Source organism: Brachyistius frenatus, unplaced genomic scaffold (genome assembly GCF_029030835.1).
Source record: "Brachyistius frenatus isolate BFR_SWC_R1_liver_20210118 unplaced genomic scaffold, ASM2903083v1 Contig_420, whole genome shotgun sequence".
Taxonomy (NCBI): Eukaryota; Metazoa; Chordata; class Actinopteri; family Embiotocidae; genus Brachyistius; species Brachyistius frenatus.
In genome coordinates, this window is record NW_027211019.1 from 1 (window position 1) to 20,021 (window position 20,021).

At 41.8% G+C, this 20,021-nt stretch overlaps 3 protein-coding genes across 3 annotated transcripts; 2 read left to right on the forward strand and 1 right to left on the reverse strand.

Moving 5' to 3' along the window:
• Nucleotides 1-10,032: 10,032 nt before the first annotated feature.
• Nucleotides 10,033-10,962, reverse strand: LOC138636980 (olfactory receptor 2C3-like). Its single transcript, XM_069725387.1, has one exon. The coding sequence runs from the start codon at nt 10,960-10,962 to the stop codon at nt 10,033-10,035; it is 930 nt and encodes a 309-aa protein (XP_069581488.1).
• A 3,888-nt stretch (nt 10,963-14,850) lies between these two features.
• LOC138636959 (olfactory receptor 8U3-like) lies at nt 14,851-15,810 on the forward strand. Its single transcript, XM_069725355.1, has 2 exons — nt 14,851-15,516; nt 15,619-15,810. The coding sequence occupies exons 1-2, from the start codon at nt 14,851-14,853 to the stop codon at nt 15,808-15,810; spliced, it is 858 nt and encodes a 285-aa protein (XP_069581456.1).
• A 2,305-nt stretch (nt 15,811-18,115) lies between these two features.
• On the forward strand, nt 18,116-19,123 carry LOC138636960 (olfactory receptor 11A1-like). The gene has a single exon (XM_069725356.1). It carries the CDS (start codon nt 18,116-18,118, stop codon nt 19,121-19,123), a length of 1,008 nt encoding a protein of 335 aa, XP_069581457.1.
• The last annotated feature ends 898 nt before the right edge of the window (nt 19,124-20,021 follow it).

Consider the following 20,021-nt stretch of genomic DNA (forward strand, 5'->3'; position numbering starts at 1 on the left):
GTTTACTGTTGAGCTTCACCTTAAAACAGCTCCAGTTCTCCTCAGTACACCTGGACCGGGTCAGAACCAGAACTCTGCTTTGCACTCCGTTTTGACTGGTGTTGGACTTTGTTTTTAGGGTTGGGTTTGGACTTGGATTTAGACTGGTTTTAAATTGGTTTTTAAACTGGTTTTAAACTGGTTTTGGACTGGTTTTGGACTGGTATTAACTGGTGTTTCCCCGTGCAGGTCCTTCCTGTGTCGAGGAGCGGTCACATGATCACCTTCATGCTTCAGAACGGCGTCGTGGCCACTCTGAGGACGAGCGGCACCGAACCAAAGATCAAGTATTACACCGAGTTCTGTGCCTCGCCGGGTAAAAGGTGAGCTCACCTAATATCAGAACCCATTTTGTGACATCATGGCGAGTGGGGCGTGGCCTCAGTGACAGCTTCACTCTGTCCCTGTGCTGCAGTGAGGTGTCCAGACTGGAGGAGGAGCTGCAGAAGATCACAGACGCTCTGCTAGCCCCGCCTCCTGGCACCTGCTTCCTGTCGATGTTTGTAGACAAATCAGAGCATCAGCTGCTTCACTCCATGGTAACGATCCTGTTAGTAAGACTGAGGAACAGGTTTGGACAGAAATCAAGATGATCAATTGATGGCTTATTAGTTTCAGTCTGAACTATGGACTTCCTGAATATTCACCACCAAACAGCAGAGAGCATGATGGGTAAACTGTGAAGTCCAACCAAAGACAGATTCTTCGTCCTTTCTTTCCTGTGATTGGTCGTCAGGACGGCGGCCACAGCAGCAGGTAACGCCAAAGAAAATAAATATTTACCAATGAAAAATACAGAAAACTCGTTAATCAGCCGTCAGACTGCAGAAAGTAAAAACGACAAAACAGAACGACAAAACAAAACGATAAAACGACAAAACAACAGAACGACAAAACAAAACGACAAAACGACAAAACAGAACGACAGAACGACAAAACAGAACGACAAAACAACAACAAAACAAAACGACAAAACAAAACGACAAAACAGAACGACAAAACGGAACGACAAAACAACAACAAAACAGAACAAAACGACAAAACAAAACGACAAGACAGAACGACAAAACGACAAAACAAAACAGAACGACAAAACAACAACAAAACAGAACAACAAAACGACAAAACAAAACGACAAGACAGAACGACAAAACGACAAAACAAAACGACAAAACAAAACGACAAAACAGAACGACAAAACGGAACGACAAAACAACAAAACAAAACGACAAAACAAAACGACAAAACAGAACGACAAAACGGAACGACAAAACAACAACAAAACAAAACGACAAAACAAAACGACAAGACGACAAAACAGAACGACAAAACAACAACAAAACAGAACGACAAAACAAAACGACAAGACAGAACGACAAAACGACAAAACAAAACAGAACGACAGAACGACAAAACAGAACGACAAAACAGAACGACAGAACGACAAAACGGAACGACAAAACAACAACAAAACAAAACGACAAAACGACAAAACAGAACGACAGAACGACAAAACGGAACGACAAAACAACAACAAAACGACAAGACAAAACGACAAAACAGAACGACAAAACAGAACGACAAAACAACAACAAAACAGAACGACAAAACGACAAAACGACAAGACAGAATGACAAAACGACAAAACAAAACGACAAAACGACAAAACAAAACGACAAAACAACAACAAAACAGAACGACAAAACAAAACGACAAAACAAAACGACAAAACAGAACGACAAAACAGACAACAGAACGACAAAACAAAACGACAAAACAAAACGAAGAACAGAACGACAAAACAACAAAACAGAACGACAGAACAAAACGACAAAACAAAACGACAGAACAGAACAAAAACGACAGAACAGAACGACAAAACAGAACGACAGAACAGAACGACAGAACGACAAAACAAAACGACAAAACAGAACGACAGAACAGAAGAACAAAACGACAAAACAAAACGACAAAACAGAACGACAGAACAAAACGACAAAACAGAACGACAACAACACGACAGAACAAACGACAAAACAAAACGACAAAACAGAACGACAGAACAGAACGACAGAACAACGACAGAACAACAAACGACAGACACGAACAGAACGACAAAACAGAACGACAGAACAGAACGACAAAACAAAACGACAGAAAAACGACAAACAGACAGAACAGAACAACAGAACGACAGAACAAAACGACAGAACAAAACGACAAAACAGAACACAGAACAGAACAACAAAACGACAGAACAGAACGACAAAACAAAACGACAAAACAAAACGACAAAACGACAAAACAGAAACGAACAGAACAACAAAGAACAGAACGACAAAACAAAACGACAAAACAAAACGACAAAACAAAACGACAAAACAGAACGACAGAACGACAAACAAAACGACAAAACAAAACGACAGAACAGAACGACAAAACGACAAAACAGAACGACAGAACAAAACGACAAAACAAAACGACAGAACAGAACAACAAAACGACAGAACAGAACGACAAAACAAAACGACAAAACAAAACGACAGAACAGAACGACAGAACAAAACGACAAAACAAAACGACAAAACAAAACGACAGAACGACAGAACAAAACGACAAAACAAAACGACAAAACAAAACGACAAAACAGAACGACAGAACAAAACGACAAAACAGAACGACAGAACAGAACAACAAAACGACAGAACAGAACGACAAAACAAAACGACAGAACAGAACGACAGAACAAAACGACAAAACAGAACGACAGAACAAAACGACAAAACAAAACGACAGAACAGAACAACAAAACGACAGAACAGAACGACAAAACAAAACGACAGAACAGAACGATAAAACAAAACGACAAAACGACAGAACAAAACGACAAAACGACAGAACAGAACGACAAAACAACAGAATGACAAAACGACAACAAAACGATAAAACAAAACGACAAAACGACAGAACAGAACGACAAAACAACAGAATGACAAAACGACAACAAAACGATAAAACAAAACGACAAAACGACAGAACAGAACGACAAAACGACAGAATGACAGAACGACAAAACAACAAAACAGAATGACAAAACAACAGAACGACAAAACGACAACAAAACGATAAAACAGAACAACAAAACAACAAAATGACAGAACGACAAAACAGAACGACAAAACAACAACAAAATGACAAAACAGAACGACAAAACGACAACAAAACAACGACATAACAAAACGACAAAACAAAACGACAGAAAATAACAAAACGGCAAAACGATAAAACAAAACGACAGAACAAAACGACAAAACGACAACAAAACAACGACAAAACAAAACGACAGAACAGAACGACAAAACGACAAAACAAAACGACAGAACAAAACGACAAAATGAAACGACAGAACAGAATGACAAAACAAAACGGCAAAACGATAAAAAACGACAGAATGACAGAACGACAAAACAAAACGACAAAACAGAACGACAAAGCGACAACAAAACAACGACAAAACAAAATGACAAAACAACAAAACAACGACAAAACGACACGACAAAATGACAAAACGACAAAACAAAATGACAGAATGACAGAACGACAAAACAAAACGACAAAACAGAACGACAAAGCGACAACAAAACAACGACAAAACAACGACAAAACAAAATGACACAACAACAAAACAACGACAAGACAGAATGACAAAACGACAAAACAAAACGACAAAACGACAAAACAAAACAAAACGACAAAACAAAACGACAAAACGACAAAACAAAACGACAAAACGACAAAACAGAACGACAGAACGACAAAACAGAACAACAGAACCACAAAACAGAACGACAAAACAAAACGACAAAACAGAACGACAAAACAACAACAAAACAGAACGACAAAACAAAACGACAGAACAAAACGACAAAACAGAATGACAGAACGACAAAACAAAACGACAAAACAGAACGACAGAACGACAAAACAGAACGACAGAATGACAAAACAGAACGACAGAACGACAAAACAAAACCACAGAACAGAACGACAAAACAAAACGACAAAACAGAACGACAGAACGATAAAACGACAAAACAAAACTACAGAACAGAACAGCAAAACGATAAAATGAAACGACAGAACAAAACGACAAAACGACAGAACAGAACGACAAAACAGAACGACAGAACAGAACGACAGAACAAAACGACAAAACAAAACGACAGAACAGAACGACAGAACAAAACGACAGAACAAAACGACAAAACAAAACGACAAAACAAAACGACAAAACAGAACGACAGAACAAAACGACAAAACAAAACGACAGAACAGAACGACAGAACAAAACGACAGAACAAAACGACAAAACAAAACGACAAAACAGAACGACAGAACAAAACGACAGAACAGAACAACAAAACGACAGAACAGAACGACAGAACAAAACGACAAAACAGAACGACAGAACAGAACAACAAAACGACAAAACAGAACGACAGAACAGAACAACAAAACAGAACGACAGAACAGAACAACAAAACGACAGAACAGAACGACAGAACAGAACAACAAAACGACAGAACAGAACGACAAAACAAAACGACAGAACAGAACGACAGAACAACAGAATGACAAAACGACAACAAAACGATAAAACAAAACGACAGAACAGAACGACAAAATGACAGAATGACAGAACGACAAAACAGAATGACAAAACAGAACGACAAAACGACAACAAAACGATAAAACAGAACGACAAAACAACAACAAAATGACAGAACGACAAAACAACAACAAAATGACAAAACAGAACGACAAAACGACAACAAAACAACGACAAAACAAAACGACAGAAAAGAACAAAACGGCAAAACGATAAAACAAAACGACAGAACAAAACGACAAAACAACGACAAAACAAAACGACAAAACAAAACGACAGAAAAGAACAAAACGGCAAAACGATAAAACAAAACGACAGAACAAAACGACAAAACGACAACAAAACAACGACAAAACAAAACGACAGAACAGAACGACAAAACAAAACAAAACGACAGAACAAAACGACAAAACAAAACGACAGAACAGAATGACAAAACAAAACGGCAAAACGATAAAACAAAACGACAGAATGACAGAACGACAAAACAAAACAACAACAAAACAACGACAAAACAAAACGACAAAACAACAACAAAACAACGACAAAACAGAACAACAAAACAACGACAAAACAGAACGACAACAAAACAACGACAAAACAAAACGACAAAACAGAACGACAAAACAACAACAAAACAACGACAAAACAGAACGACAGAACAACAACAAAACAACGACAAAACAAAACAACAACAAAACAACGACAAAACAGAACGACAAAACGATGGGTCGAATTAAAATAAAACAGTTTACATGTGGAAGTTCATGAATGACAAATCGATACCACAAAACAAATCTGAACTGATCAACTAGTTTCTGTAAATCAGGTTTAATCCTCTTCATCTTCATGTTCTTACAACAAACTTAATTGTTTAGCTTTTCTTTTTTATCTTTTTTTTGTTAAAAAAAGTATATTTAAAGCTGACGAATAGGTGAGATGAGATCACAAACAAAGGTGCAACAATCTTTTCACCTTGACAGAAAACTAATGATGAATAACATTTATAATTTTTAAAGATAAAACTGCGAAGCCATTGCTGGTTCAAGGCTCTCAGATGTGGAATTATTTTCTGTTGCTTGTTTTGTATTGATACAAACGTTGATTCCATGTTTTGGAGGTTTTAAGACATCTGCTCAAACTTCATGTTGTGACGCTATTTTTCATCAACAAAATAATTAAAGAAAAAAATAATCAGCAGGTTCATTGACAAAGAAAAATTACAATAAGTTGCAGCTCTAAACATAAAAACACGAGAAGTGAAAAAGAAGAAAACTTTTGTTATAACATCATATTTTTGCACAAAAACACATTCTGTTACAAGATGAAAATTTGGTTCGTTATTGAAAGATTTTTGTATTCTCAAATGTTAGAAGAGTAATTTGTGATATAAGTTATAAATACTGTGAACGGATCTCATTCACATCTGAAACTGACATCAGCTTTTTCAGATTTGCACTGAAGTAAAAATGTGTTTTTTTGGTGGACTCGTGTCTGAATTTATTTCAGTTCCTGTGTTAAGTGTACTGAAGTATTAAAAATAAAAGTTGATTACAACTATTCATGTTTTCTTTCATCAACCAAAAAAATGTAATAAATACAGTAAAGACGCAGCCAACGCATTTATAAATCCTGCAGCGAAGATCGAAGTCCAAGTAAACTGCAGAAGACCAGAAGCACATGAACGTAGAAGCACATGGAAACACTGCAGCATCGTCCACCCGTGGATTCAAGGTCTGAAAGATGGTTCTGATCCAGAAGTGCATGTTGGGTTAACTGGTGGTTCTGAATGGCCCGTTTGTGTGAATGGTTGTCTGTTTCTGTCTTTCTGTTTTGGACTGGTGACCAGGCAGCTGGGATCGTCTCCTGAATCTTAAAACCAACACATCTGGACCACAGACTGTTTATAAAACAGAAGTTGCAGAAGTGTCTTCAGCTGCAATACCAGCGAGTGCCACTAGAGGTCGGCTCCAAAAAGCCTCCGGCTCCATAGACTCCCATTCAACTTCTCTCATCAAATCCAAAGTGAATAAAATGTGTCTGTAACCCTCCTGCAGCTGTTGCTTTAGAGACGGTGCAGAATAGACAGAAAAGAGGGGAATTATCAAACCTCATCCAGGTTCGATGAGACCGGTTAATCTATCGCTCGTCTGACTGCTGCACAGACAAGAAATATCCACCTGAACTACACTCACAACAACAGGTTTAATTAGGACACAATAGAACAACGATACTACAACAAGTTGACAATTCCACACATCAAAAAGTGTCCAAGCAGGTAATATGAAAATCAAACACCTCTGAGAGCTCAGGAATACATGAAATTGAAAAAAAAGGTATAAAAGAAAGAGTTGAGTTCTCAGATGTCCTACCCCCCCCCCCACCACCACCACCACCACCTCAGTGCACAACAATGTCCAGCGAAATGGACTCCAGGTGAACTGTGATGTCCAGCTGAGATGAAGATTCTCTCAGGTGAAGGTAGACGGTAAGATGGATGAAGATGGGTGGAGATGGGTGAAGATGGGTGGAGATGGGTGAAGATGGATGGAGATGGATGAAGATGGATGAAGATGGGTGAAGATGGATGAAGATGGGTGAAGATGGGTGAAGATGAATGAAGATCGGTGAAGATGGATGGAGATGGGCGGAGATGGGTGAAGATGGGTGAAGATGGATGAAGATGGATGGAGATGGATGGAGATGGGTGAAGATGGATGAAGATGGATGGAGATGGGTGAAGATGGATGAAGATGGATGGAGATGGATGAAGATGGATGAAGATGGATGGAGATGGATGGAGATGGGTGAAGATGGATGAAGATGGATGGAGATGGATGGAGATGGGTGAAGATGGATGAAGATGGATGGAGATGGGTAAAGATGGGTGAAGATGGATGAAGATGGATGGAGATGGGGTGAGTGGTGGCAGGCAGGACGGTGGATGGACGGTACCTCTGGTTCCAACGAAGAAGCTATTAAATCAACCAGCCTCTGCGCATGTGCAGGACAACAGTTCATTACTAATTCAATTTACTCAACTGGACCTGCAACCCGCACGGCTGTAAACATCACACACAATATAACAACTAATCAGTGAACATACACAACTCAAGGTATTCAATTACAATCATTACATCTTCAGGGATGTTGTTTGTTCCCCTTCAGATTTATCCTGACTGGTTTTAGTCAAATACACAACTTACTTCTAAATACCGTCTTCCTGCTAACGAAGCTAACATGCAACAGGACAAGCATTGAACTTCAATAACCTCACCAGAATATCAAATGTTCAAAGTTGTAAGGATCTGTTGGAGAACCTGCAGCTCTTCAATGGCTCGTCGTTCAACATTCAATTTAAAGTTGTTCACTTTTCTTCAGCGGAATCTGATTCATCTTTTCCTGCTCACAACTCCTGCAGACGGAAAAACAAAGATCCTCTATGGAGACATGGATGATCACTTCTATCGATCTCTGTGCACGAAGGAACAAAGATGGTATATTAAGGAAAAGATTGACTCTCCGAGCACTTTTCTGTGTACAGAGGAGAACAGCTGTGACAACCTGTCGACCTTAAGGGGACAATAACATAGTTCAAAAACATAATAATTAAGATCCCAGATTAAATTATTCTGGTTACATGTCCATCAGTTATCGCGGTGTTGTTAGCTAAAGTCACTCCTTCTTCTTAGTTTTCTGGAGGTCCATCTGAAAATAATCCCTCATTCATTAGAAAATAAGATTCAAGAAGACCTGTTTTTGGGGGCGTGTCTGTTTGATTGACAGGTCTGTGGTGCAGTCAGGTTACAGCTATCGGTGGGCGGGACGTAGTATCGTCAGGTTTCCAATCAGATCGGTCAGATCCACCGCTGGCTCCTCCCCCAGCTCGTCCAAATATGGTCACTTCCTGCTTCCAAACCGCTCCGAACTAGCAAAGATGTTGATGGACAGAATCTGAACTGGAGGATTCATAATGCAATATTTCTTTGTTTTGGTTTATGTGCTATTCTTCAATTTACTTTAACCTTATTGTTTTTGGACAAAGACACAATACAGAGTTTTCTGTGTGTCACATCTGCAGTACTGACGCTGAACTGTAAGATGGACTGACGGTGTTTTTATGAATCATCGGCCGAGAAGTTCTTCAGGACGCTGAACTGTGAATAAAACTTGGCAATTTACTTCTCTATTTTACATGTCATCTGTTCTCGAGTGTTTTTCAGGCAGTAAACAAAACTCAAAAGAGTCCAAATCCTGTTTCAGTCTTTTTCTTGTTGTTCAGTTGAAATTGAAATTAGAGTTTTGTGTTCAGATATTTGTTATTTCTGGAATGTTTTCACTTTTTTTTTTATTGAAGTCAGTGGATTTCTTTCTTTGCTCGTCCAATCGTGTCGGTAGTTCCCGGTCAGCTCGCCCCGCCCCCTTCTTCCAAATATGGTCACTTACTGCTCCGTAGTAAAGATGGCGACGACAGAAACACTGAACTGAAGCTCTTTAGAAGGGAAGTTCACCAACAACATCTTCTCCATGATATTTCTTTGTTTTGGTTCATGTGCTATTCTTAAATTGACTTTAACTGTTTTTATTTAAATAACTGTAATAAAGCGTTTACTCTGTTTCCTCATCTAACCTTTTTAATGCAGAAGACTTTGAACAGAATTTGCGTCCTGCTTGATTTTTAGTTTTTCTAAACTAACTCCTATTTTTCTCCATTAAAAACAAACTTAAATCGTCCTAAAAAGCAGTCAGTTTCTCCTGTTTTTATAAATAAATATTCTCTTCAAAAAATAAATCATTTTATTTTTGACGATATCAGAAACGGTGAAAATGAAACTGTTTATAAAACATCGTTGAGCTCCGTAAACAAAACATTTAACATTTTCTGAAATGATTGAACTGATGTTCACTAATGTTGAAATATAATTAAAATATTAAAAATAATTCAATGTTCAAAACAGCATTATTCTGGAAATGATTTTGATAATGACGCCAAATGGTAAATTGTTGTGATTGTTAATTGCTATTAAATGTGTTTTAATCAGTTCCTTTAAGTTTAAACTGAATATTCTCAACCAGTTAATTTAAATTCTTAAAATGTAATATTTATTATTTTATGATTTATTTGATCTCCTGAACATAAACAAAGCAACATTGTGGTTTTTTTCAGATCACTTTCTGTTTCTGGTTAAAACAATGTTTTAGGAAACGTTTCATTTCACTGCGACCTCTGAGATTAACCAACTCCCTCGGTCCAGTCCGGTTCTGGTTCTGGTTCTGGTTCTGGTTCCGGTTCCGGTTCTGACAGAATCAGTCTTTCTGGAGCGTCACCTGGGGATCTCGGGTCGGACGCTGAACTTGTGGAGGATCCCGGAGCGGATCTGCTGCAGGTTCATGCCGTAGATGACGGGGTTGAAAAGGGGCGGGACCACCAGGAACTCGGCCGCCAGCGCGTTCTGCAGCGCCTGCGCGCCGCCGGCGGCGCCGTAGCGGGAGTACATGGAGTCGAACACTATAGAGAAGGTGAAGACGAGCAGCGTGACGAGGTGCGGCAGACACGTCTGGAAGAACTTCCTGCGGTCGGAGCGGGACCGCACGGCGGCCCGGACCAGGTGCACGTAGGACACCAGGATCAGTCCGGTCTGCGACACGTGCGAGAACATGAGCACGAAGCCGTAGATGTTGTTGAGCGTGGTGTCGACGCACGACAGCTTCACCACCTCCCAGTTGGTGCAGAACAACTTGCGGACGTGGCGTCCGCAGAGCGGCAGGCGGGCGGTCAAGGCCACGCCCACCGCCGCCTCCAGCAGCGAGAAGCTCCAGGTGAGCAGCAGCAGCTGAAGCACCTTCTGCTGCGTCATCAGCGCCCGGTAGCGCAGCGGCTGGCAGATGGCCACGTAGCGGTCGTACGCCATGACGGTCAGACCGGTGAACTCGCAGAAGCAGTAGCTGTAGGCGGCGAACATCTGCGTCAGGCAGCCGCCGTACGAGATGACGTGGCGGTCGGCCAGCAGGTCGCGGAGAAGCTTCGGGTAGAAACTGGAGGCGCCGCAGACGCCGTTGAAACACAGGTTGCACAGGAAGACGTAGATGGGAGCGTGCAGCGTCCGGTCCACGCACACGGTGGCGATGAGCGTCAGGTTGACGACGACGGTGAAGGCGTACGACGTCAGCGCGAAGGCGAAGGAGATCTGACGGTGAGTCAGAGACTCGTTCAGGCCGTGAAGCACGAAGACGATCTCCGAGTTGTTCTCCATCCCGTCGGACAGCCGGCGAACACTTCAACTCTTCTTCGTCTTCAGTCAGCGGGACAGAAACAGAAGGAAGCAAAGACGTCGGAAACAAACCTCAAACACAAGCAGCTGATTTCAGGACAAACTTTCATCTCATCAGGGAGAAAAAACAGAAACAGCGAATCTGTTTTTAACCTTTAAAAACCAAATAGATCAGAAACCTCCCGAGAAGAAAAACACAGCGACACAAAGAAAAGAGACTTTTACAGTCAGAAAGCTGCAGAAACAAGAATCAATGGACTGTTTCAGATACACACAATGGATCAGGGAATCAGTGGTAAGCAGCACATCATCATCACATCACAGGATTGAAAGCAGCTCCACAGGACACATGAAGGAGTTTGAGAAAAACAACAACAACAACAACAACAACAACAACGTGGACGGACGTGAACCTGCAGGAGAGATGACATCAGGCTCCGGCAGCTGCAGACAGTCAGCAGCAGCTCTTATACACCTGGAGGGCCACGTGGACAGGTGGGGGGGCCACGTCTGATGACATCACAGAGCAGGCTGAGGCCACGCCCCCTCTACAGGAACATGTCAAACATTACAAAAAAACTAAAATAACAAGGAAACTTCAAGGCCGGAACTGCTCCGAGGTACGAGGAAACTACGAGGAGTCGCCGTGACGACGACAGTATTTAGGTGTTGAAGAAGAAAATGAACAAACAGGACACAATAAAAACACGAGAGACACTGCTGTTGTTCTGCTGAAATAAACAAGACCTTCCCTGAAAGAGACGTTGTCTGGATGGCAGCACATGTTGCTCCAAAACCTGAATATATCATTCAGCATTAATGCTTCCTTCCAGATGTTCAAGCTACCCATGCCATGTGTACTAATGCATCCCTGTACCATCACAGATGCTGGCTTTAGAACTGAGCTGATAACAAGCTGGATGGTCCCTCTCCTGTTGATAAAGTTTGTAGTAGGAGCTGCTCAGAAGACCCTGAACCCTCCCACAGACCCAGAGACAACGTCTGGGACAAAATTACAGCTCGTCCAGAACTTTTTCTTTTAGACGTTCTTCATGTGATGATTCGTCCCGTCTGGTTTCATAGGAAGAGAGAACAGAGTTTCGTCTGCAGGACGATGAAGGTTACGAATTGTTTCCTGATGATATCCACTAATGGAAACACGTATAAAGTGAAAGGTATTGGATCGAGTCCAGAACCCTGTGGAGCTCCAGAACCGACCGGTTTCACTGGGAGAGCTATTGACGAACATAATAACATTTTTATTCGTACGGCGTCAATGATGTCGTTACAGCTGAGAGACGGAGGGACAGACGGACGTTTGTCCACCGTGCCGGACAGAAACCTGGACTTGTTATGAACGATGATAAATGGAAGATGATTCAGCAGAAAACTTGAGTGTTTGTTTACTTGTGATTTCACTCTGAGGAGACGGTCGGACAACATGTTGACGTCCCTCAGTGTCCATGTGGGTCTGAGGGGACGTCCTTACTGTGGACCGGTGAGACTAGCAGGCTGATTGGTCTCTCCGGCCAGCGGCTCGTTAGTCCGTTTCAGAGGGAATGAGAGGAAACTGTGGCTCAATGTGACGACCACAAACCTGTTGATGTGCTCAGGTGACCTTTGACCTCCAGGACCGGGTGATGCAACATCAGCAGCCTCAGTTTGTTTTTTCTGTCTGGCCTCCATCTTTGTTTATTCTTGTTTCATCAAATATAAACAGGGATTATTTTAGATAATAAAACTAACAAAAATGAATGTGACCCTGAATTCATTTTTAGTTCTACAGCCTTCAGCCAGTGTCTCTGTTTGATCACGTCACTAAGAACATTTGGTCTACTTGATTTTCACCTTTTCTATTATTTACAGTCCCGTTTCCAAAAAAGTTGGGACGCTGTGTAAAATATAAATAAAAACAGAATGCAACGAGTTTAAAATCACATCAACTCATATTTAATTTACAATACAGCAAAGACAACATCAAATGTTGAAACTGAGAAATTTTATTGTTTTATGTAAAATATCTGCTCATTGTGAATCTGATGTCAGCAACAGGTCTCTATAAAGTTGTTCCAGGATGATGTTCACCACTGAGCTGCATCAACTCTTCTTTTAACAACACTCTGGAAACGTTGGGGAACTGAGGAGACCAGTTTCTGGAGTTTTGAAAGTGAAATGTGGTCCCATTCTGGCCTGATAGAGGATTTCAGCTGCTCAACAGTTCAGGGTCTCCTTTGTTGTATTGTTCATGTCCTGATGCTCCAGATGTTTTCAATGATTGACAGGTCTGGACTGCAGGAGGCCAGTTTATCAGCGGACTCTTCTACTAGAGAACCATGCTGTTGGAATACGTGCAGAATGTGGTTGGACGTTGTTCTGCTGAAATAAACAAGACCTTCCCTGAAAGAGACGTTGTCTGGATGGCAGCATATGTTGCTCCAAAACCTGAATATCTCATTCAGCATTAATGCTTCCTTCCAGATGTTCAAGCTACCCATGCCATGTGCACTAATGCATCCCTGTACCATCACAGATGCTGGCTTTAGAACTGAGCTGATAACAAGCTGGATGGTCCCTCTCCTCTTTAACCTGGAGGATGCAGCGTCCATGATTTCCAAACAGAATCTCAGATTGTGATCCATCAGACCTCAGGACAGTTGTCCACTTCACCTCAGTCCATCTTCAATGATCTCGGTCCAGAGAAGGCGGCGGTGTTTCTGGATCATGTTTCTATCTGGTTTCTTCTTTGCAGAGTTTTAACATCATTTGTGGACGCAGCGATGAACTGTGTTCACAGACGATGGTTTTCACAAGTGTTCCTGAGCCCATGCAGTGATTTCCACTCCAGAATAGTGTGTTTTTAATGCAGTGCTGCCTGAGGGCCCGAAGATCACCACCATCCAATATTGGTTTCCAGCCTTGTCCCTTGTGTTCAGAGATTTCTCCAGATTCTCTGAATCTTTTAATGATATTATGAACCGTAGACGATGAAATCCACTAATTCTTTGTAGTTTTACGTTGAGGAACATTATTCTTAGATTGTTGAACTATTTTCCAACACAGTCTTTCAGAGTGGTGAACCTCTCCCCATCTTCACTGCTGAGAGACTCTGCCTCTCTGAAATCATCTTTTTATACCCAATCATGTCACTGATCTGTTGCCATGGTAACCTCATTAGTTGTCAGATGTTCTACCAGGTGTTATTTTTGATTTTGATTTACTCAATTTTTCCAATCTTTTGTTGATCCTGTCCCAACTTTTTAGAGACGTGTTGCTGCCATCAAATTCAAAATGAGCAGATATTTTTCATGAAACAATAACATTTCTTAGTTTCAACATATGAGTTTCCATGATTATGTGTTTTTATTTTCATTTTACACAGCGTCACTACTTTTTCAGAAAAAGATTCGTACAAACAAAATCATTTTGCAACTTTGGGTCTCTAGTGATGTAAACTGATCCTGTCAATCAATAAACAGACATCACCTTAGATCCTGTGAGGTGGGATGGGCCTTGAATTCATTGGTTCTAAAAAGGAATAAGAAGCTGCTGGTGTTGCTGCAGCAGTTGGAGGCGGCGGCAGGCTCAACTCCCATTTCCAGACATGCAGGTGAGATCGAGTCTGCGGAAGAGTTCGTTCACAGGTTCCATCGTTGTTTGAAACTCTGCTGACGCGGCGTCTCTTTCTAACATGTAAACTGAAATCTTTTTTTTTGCTGAGCAGACGATTTATTCTCATCGTTGAATTGTTGGATTCCTCTCAGTCATGTTGTAGTTTTAATGTGAAGACCATTTTAACTTTACTTGTTATTTCAGATTATAAATTAGAAAGAAACTGTTTCATCATTTTGGTTCATCACTTCAGCAGAAAACATGTTGAATTCAACATCATTCTCTTTTTCTTATTTCATTCTTCAAGCTTATATGAACGTTGGAAGTTTGAAATACATGTATTTTGTGATAACTGCTTTATTGTACGCTGTGATTGTTGCTGTGAACGTGTTCCTCCTGGTGGTGATCTGTGTGAACCGCAGCTTACATGAACCGATGTACCTGTTCCTGTGCAGCCTGTTAGTGAACGAGCTGTATGGTAGTTCAGGCTTGTTTCCCTTCCTGCTGCTTCAGATCCTGTCGGACGTTCACACCGTTCCTGCTGCGTTCTGCTTCCTGCAGGTTTTCTGTCTCTACACGTATGTAAATGTTGAGTTTTGTAACTTGGCCGTGATGTCGTACGACCGCTACGTCGCCATCTGCTGTCCGCTGCAGTACAACACACGCATGAGCTCCAACAAGGTGTTATGTCTGGTTGTTTGGATCTGGTTGTACAGTTTTGGGAAATTTCTAATAACTTTTTCCTTAAACATTCGTTTCACGCGGTGTGGAAACGTCCTGGACAGCACGCACTGCCGCAACTACCTGCTGGTGAAGTTGGCTTGTGGCGACACCAGAATCAATAACTTTTATGGGCTTTTTGCCATCGTCGTCTCCATCCTCATCCTTCTGATTCCGGTGCTTTTCTCTTACATAAAGATCCTGCAGGTTTGTTTCTCCGGCTCCAGACAGACGAGGCAGAAAGCCGTGAGCACCTGCTCGCCTCACCTGGCCTCGCTCATCAACTTTTCTTTCGGGTGCTTCTTTGAGGTCCTGCAGAGCCGCTTCGATATGAGCCGCCTGCCCAACATGCTGCGCATCCTGCTGTCTCTGTACTTCATCGTCCTGCAGCCGCTTCTCAACCCCATCATGTACGGCGTCCAAATGACCAAAATACGAAACGCATGTAAAGATATGTTCTGGAGGAAAATGTTCTCTGATCACAGACAGCACATGAAATAAAAGAGAGTCGGGAAATGTTTTATTTGTTCTGTGTCGTCTTTTGCTGATTTAAGAAAACACCAACACATTCTTGGAAAATGTTTCAGAAAATGATCTTGTGAAATAAAAAACATAGAAAAGGTTACCTGAGATATTATGAAACAGAATACAACATAGATGAAGGATTATTTTCAGATGGACCTCCAGAAAACTAATAAGAAGGAGTGACTTTAGCTAACAACACCGAGATAACTGATGGACACATTTTATTGACTTTGGATTTGATGAGAGAAGTTGAATGGGAGTCTATGGAGCCGGAGGCTTTTTGGAGCCGACCTCTAGTGGCACTCGCTGGTATTGCAGCTGAAGACACTTCTGCAACTTCTGTTTTATAAACAGTCTGTGGTCCAGACGCATTGGTTTTAAGACTAAAAAGTTTGATTCAGGAGACGATCCCAGCTGCCTGGTCACCAGTCCAAAACAGAAAGACAGAAACAGACAACCATTCACCCAAACGGGCCATTCAGAACCACCAGTTAACCCAACATGCACGTTGTGCGTTGGATGGTGGGAGGAAACCGGAGTACCCGGAGAGAACCCACGCAAGCCGAGGTTGGAACCCGGACCCTTCCTGATGTGCTGCCCCAAACTGAAAGTGAATCAGAGTCTCTTTGGACTGAGGTCGGAGACCCGGAAATGAACCGACACGGATTCAAACACTGTGAGTCTGTAACGGTGCAGCGGTACCGTGATTCTAACCAAAGATCTATAAAGTGAAATTTATTAATGTTCATAAAAACTTGAGTGAAAGTTGCTGCTCAGCTGAAGCTGGTTTGAACCCCTCAGAGACGGCTGATGTCACATCAACGTCTGTGGTCCCTGAGGTCAAAGGTTGTGTCAACATGTTGGTCTCCGAGGCGTCTTCACATCCAGACACAGTTTCGTCCAATTCCCTCTGAAACAAATTAGCGAGCTGTTAACCAGAGAGACCAATCAGCCTGCAGAGCTCGGCGCTAGTCGGCCGGTTCGACTGGACCGCAGAGGGCTGAGCGGGATGACGAACCTCCCCGTACACCTCAGGACGACTCTGAACGATGTCAACATGTTGTCCAGCTATGACCAAACCAGAAGCAAACTTTACACACAGCCTTTCCTCAACTTTCATCATTCTTATTGTAGTTATGAACACTTTATTCTTTAATCTGACAGCGTCTCCTCCAAACAAGCAGAAATCACTTTGGAAAACTTTACATTAAATGTGCACAAATGTCATTTTAAGCCGGGTTCAGACAACATGGATTCAACCAGCTGTTTTCCATCATTGAGCACCGATTACGAACGTCGGGAACATCAAACGCTGCTCGACACGTGTCATTGAAGAACCCACGAAGAAAATCATACAACAAGTGGTTCTGACCCAGAGATCTGATTGGTCAACAGAACATCTGGAACAAATTACCATGACAACACACCCTGCTCATCATTAGAAATATCCCTCCACCTCCTCAATGGGAAAATAGAATTACAATAGAATTTCAAATACTATGTAATATAATGTAGTTTGTACTTGTTATAGTTCTATTAAATGACCCATTTGGTGAACTTCCTGGAGTAGTAAACATTGCGTACATTACATATGAGTCTACTGATTGTTTTCCAGTTGGTAGTGATACCCCATGTGTCGCCATGGAAACGGAGATCACAGTAACATAAAGTTTTATATATTTTGAGAGTGAATTGCTCCACAATATGAGCACATTGAGATGACATGTTTTATCTAGTTGGTAACTTGTTGTATCATCTCAGTATTACGTGGGAGGTTGTGTTTTCAGGTGATTATTGGCGTGTTTGTCTGGGTCGTACTTGTAGAGTTGCCGATTTCCCAACAAACACTCAGACTTTATGCCACTTTCATGGCCTCGTGACACAGTTAGGATTGTGAAGAACATCGGATCCGTTCTCATGAACGTAAAATCCCAAGAAATATTTTTGTGCTGTTAAATACAGAGTAACACCAGTTCGTAAAACTAGTTGTGTGGACTATTAGTAATAATACCAACAGTGGATTTTTGATTCCTTTAATTTGGGTGGTCAGGGACCAGACGGCCTCTGCGGGGGGGGTGATGGGAGGTTTGAGTGACAGCTCCGGGTTGTCGTGGGTCAACTTTAAAAGAAGCCGAGTCGGCTGTCGGCTCGCTGGGATTCACTCCCTGAATCTCTGCATCGCTCACATCGCAGATCTGCATGGAGACCTTATTGTTTGTGCTGTTGATGAATCACTGTGTGAAAGTTAATGTTCGGTGATTTCATCGGCATCCCAGCTCAGATGAGGATGAAGATCAACTCCACGCAGGTTTCATACTTCACTCTGAGCGCCTACTTTGACTCGGGATTCTTCAAATACTTTTACGTTGCAGTTATTATGTGTTTATACGTTGTGATCGTGGTCTCCAACGTGTTCCTCCTGGTGGTGATCTGTGTGAACCGCAGCTTACATGAACCGATGTACCTGTTCCTGTGCAGCCTGTTAGTGAACGAGCTGTATGGTAGTTCAGGCTTGTTTCCCTTCCTGCTGCTTCAGATCCTGTCGGACGTTCACACCGTTCCTGCTGCGTTCTGCTTCCTGCAGATCGTCTGTTTGCACTCGTACGCTTGTGTTGAATTCTCCAGTTTGGCCGTGATGTCGTACGACCGCCACCTCGCCATCTGCTCTCCTCTGCAGTACAACGCCCGGATGACGTCTCGGAAGGTTTCCGTGCTCGTTGCTCTGACGTGGTTTTACCCGGTTATCGTCGCCGCCGTCACGACGGCTCTGAGTTCGTCTCTGCAGCTCTGTGGGAACGTCGTCGATCAGGTGTTCTGTGGGAACTACGCCATTGTTCAGCTGTCCTGCTCCGACACCACCGCTCACAACGTCTACGGACTGTTTACAATCGTTCTCACGTTGTTTGTTCCTGTGATTTTAATCCTTTTTTCCTACGTGAGGATCTTCAAAGTGTGTTTTTCTGGATCCAAACAGACCCGACAGAAAGCCGTCGGTACCTGCACACCTCACCTCGCTTCTCTGCTCAACTTCTCCTTCGGCTGTGCGTTCCAGATCTTTCAGGGCAGGTTGGATGTGAGCAGCGTTCCCAAAGCGCTGCTCATCGTCCTCTCTCTGTATGTTGGGATCCTTCAACCCATTTTAAATCCGATCATGTTCGGAATCCAAATGTCCAAAATACGAAACGCATGTAAAGATTTGTTGTGTAATAAGACGTTCTCTGGTCAGAGAGCTCGTGGAGAGAAACAGCTCAGCAGGTCTTTTATTGGTTCTGTTTCAGTCACAGAATGATGTTCTGAAACAGAGTTCGGGTGAATAATCCGAACACAACATGCGTTTCCACCAGATGTTTTATTTTCTGACATGTAAGCTACTGTAATGAAACGTTTTTATTATAAATGTTCTGTAATATTTCAGAACAACTTCTCCAAGAAAAGTTGGCCTGTTTGACCAAACTGAATGTTTGCTGCCTGAAATCCGACCCACAGCAGTGATTCCTGAACCAGCGCCTCGTCAGGGAAACATCGTGGGTTGGATTGAAATAATAATTTGAACCACGCTGAGTTAAAGTTACTACTTCCTTAAAGTTATTCAGCCTTTTCCTGTCATGGATGGAAACAGCAGGAGGTAACCAAGTCAGCTGTTCTTAACAACACATCCGTGATAGTGAATAACATAGTGAGTAACAATTTTATTAGTAAAGAGCTCAGAAACCTGAGGTTTTTCTTTTTTTCTTTTAGTAATGATTGATATGCAGTTCTGGCACTATATGTAAAATGTTATGTTATACTTAAATGTATAAAGCTAATAAATAATTGATGAGTTGAACCAGTTGATTTGAAAAACAAATGACCATAATGACCATTCTGAACCCTTCAGTGTCGCGCTCTCCAACCTTTTAGCTCTGAGAGCTCCTCATGTTCAGTAATATTTATTCACACAGCTGAGCTCCATCCAAACCGGCCCAATCAACTCCTTTATGTGAAGAATAACAAACTGATACTCAACACACATTTTGTATCAGAGCAGCTTCAATTCAAACAGCATGTGCATGTTTTTTTCTGTATGTATTCCTTTACGTTTTCTATTGAAGGTCAACTCCTGTGAGACCAAACTGGTTTGAAACGTGTCAAATAAGGCGTTTTAATATAAGATTTAACTTGGAAAATCCAGTGTATGTAGTTTATAT

What these genes read in the sequence shown, in the direction of transcription:
- LOC138636960 (XM_069725356.1), top strand. Translation starts at nt 18,116, where the DNA reads ATGAGGATGAAGATCAACTCCACGCAGGTTTCATACTTCACTCTGAGC.
- LOC138636959 (XM_069725355.1), top strand. Translation starts at nt 14,851, where the DNA reads ATGTTGAATTCAACATCATTCTCTTTTTCTTATTTCATTCTTCAAGCT. An exon ending in CTTACATAAAGATCCTGCAG is followed by an intron (nt 15,517 to 15,618) that starts GTTTGTTTCTCC and finishes TGCTTCTTTGAG; the next exon opens with GTCCTGCAGAGCCGCTTCGA.
- LOC138636980 (XM_069725387.1), bottom strand. Translation starts at nt 10,962, where the DNA reads ATGGAGAACAACTCGGAGATCGTCTTCGTGCTTCACGGCCTGAACGAG.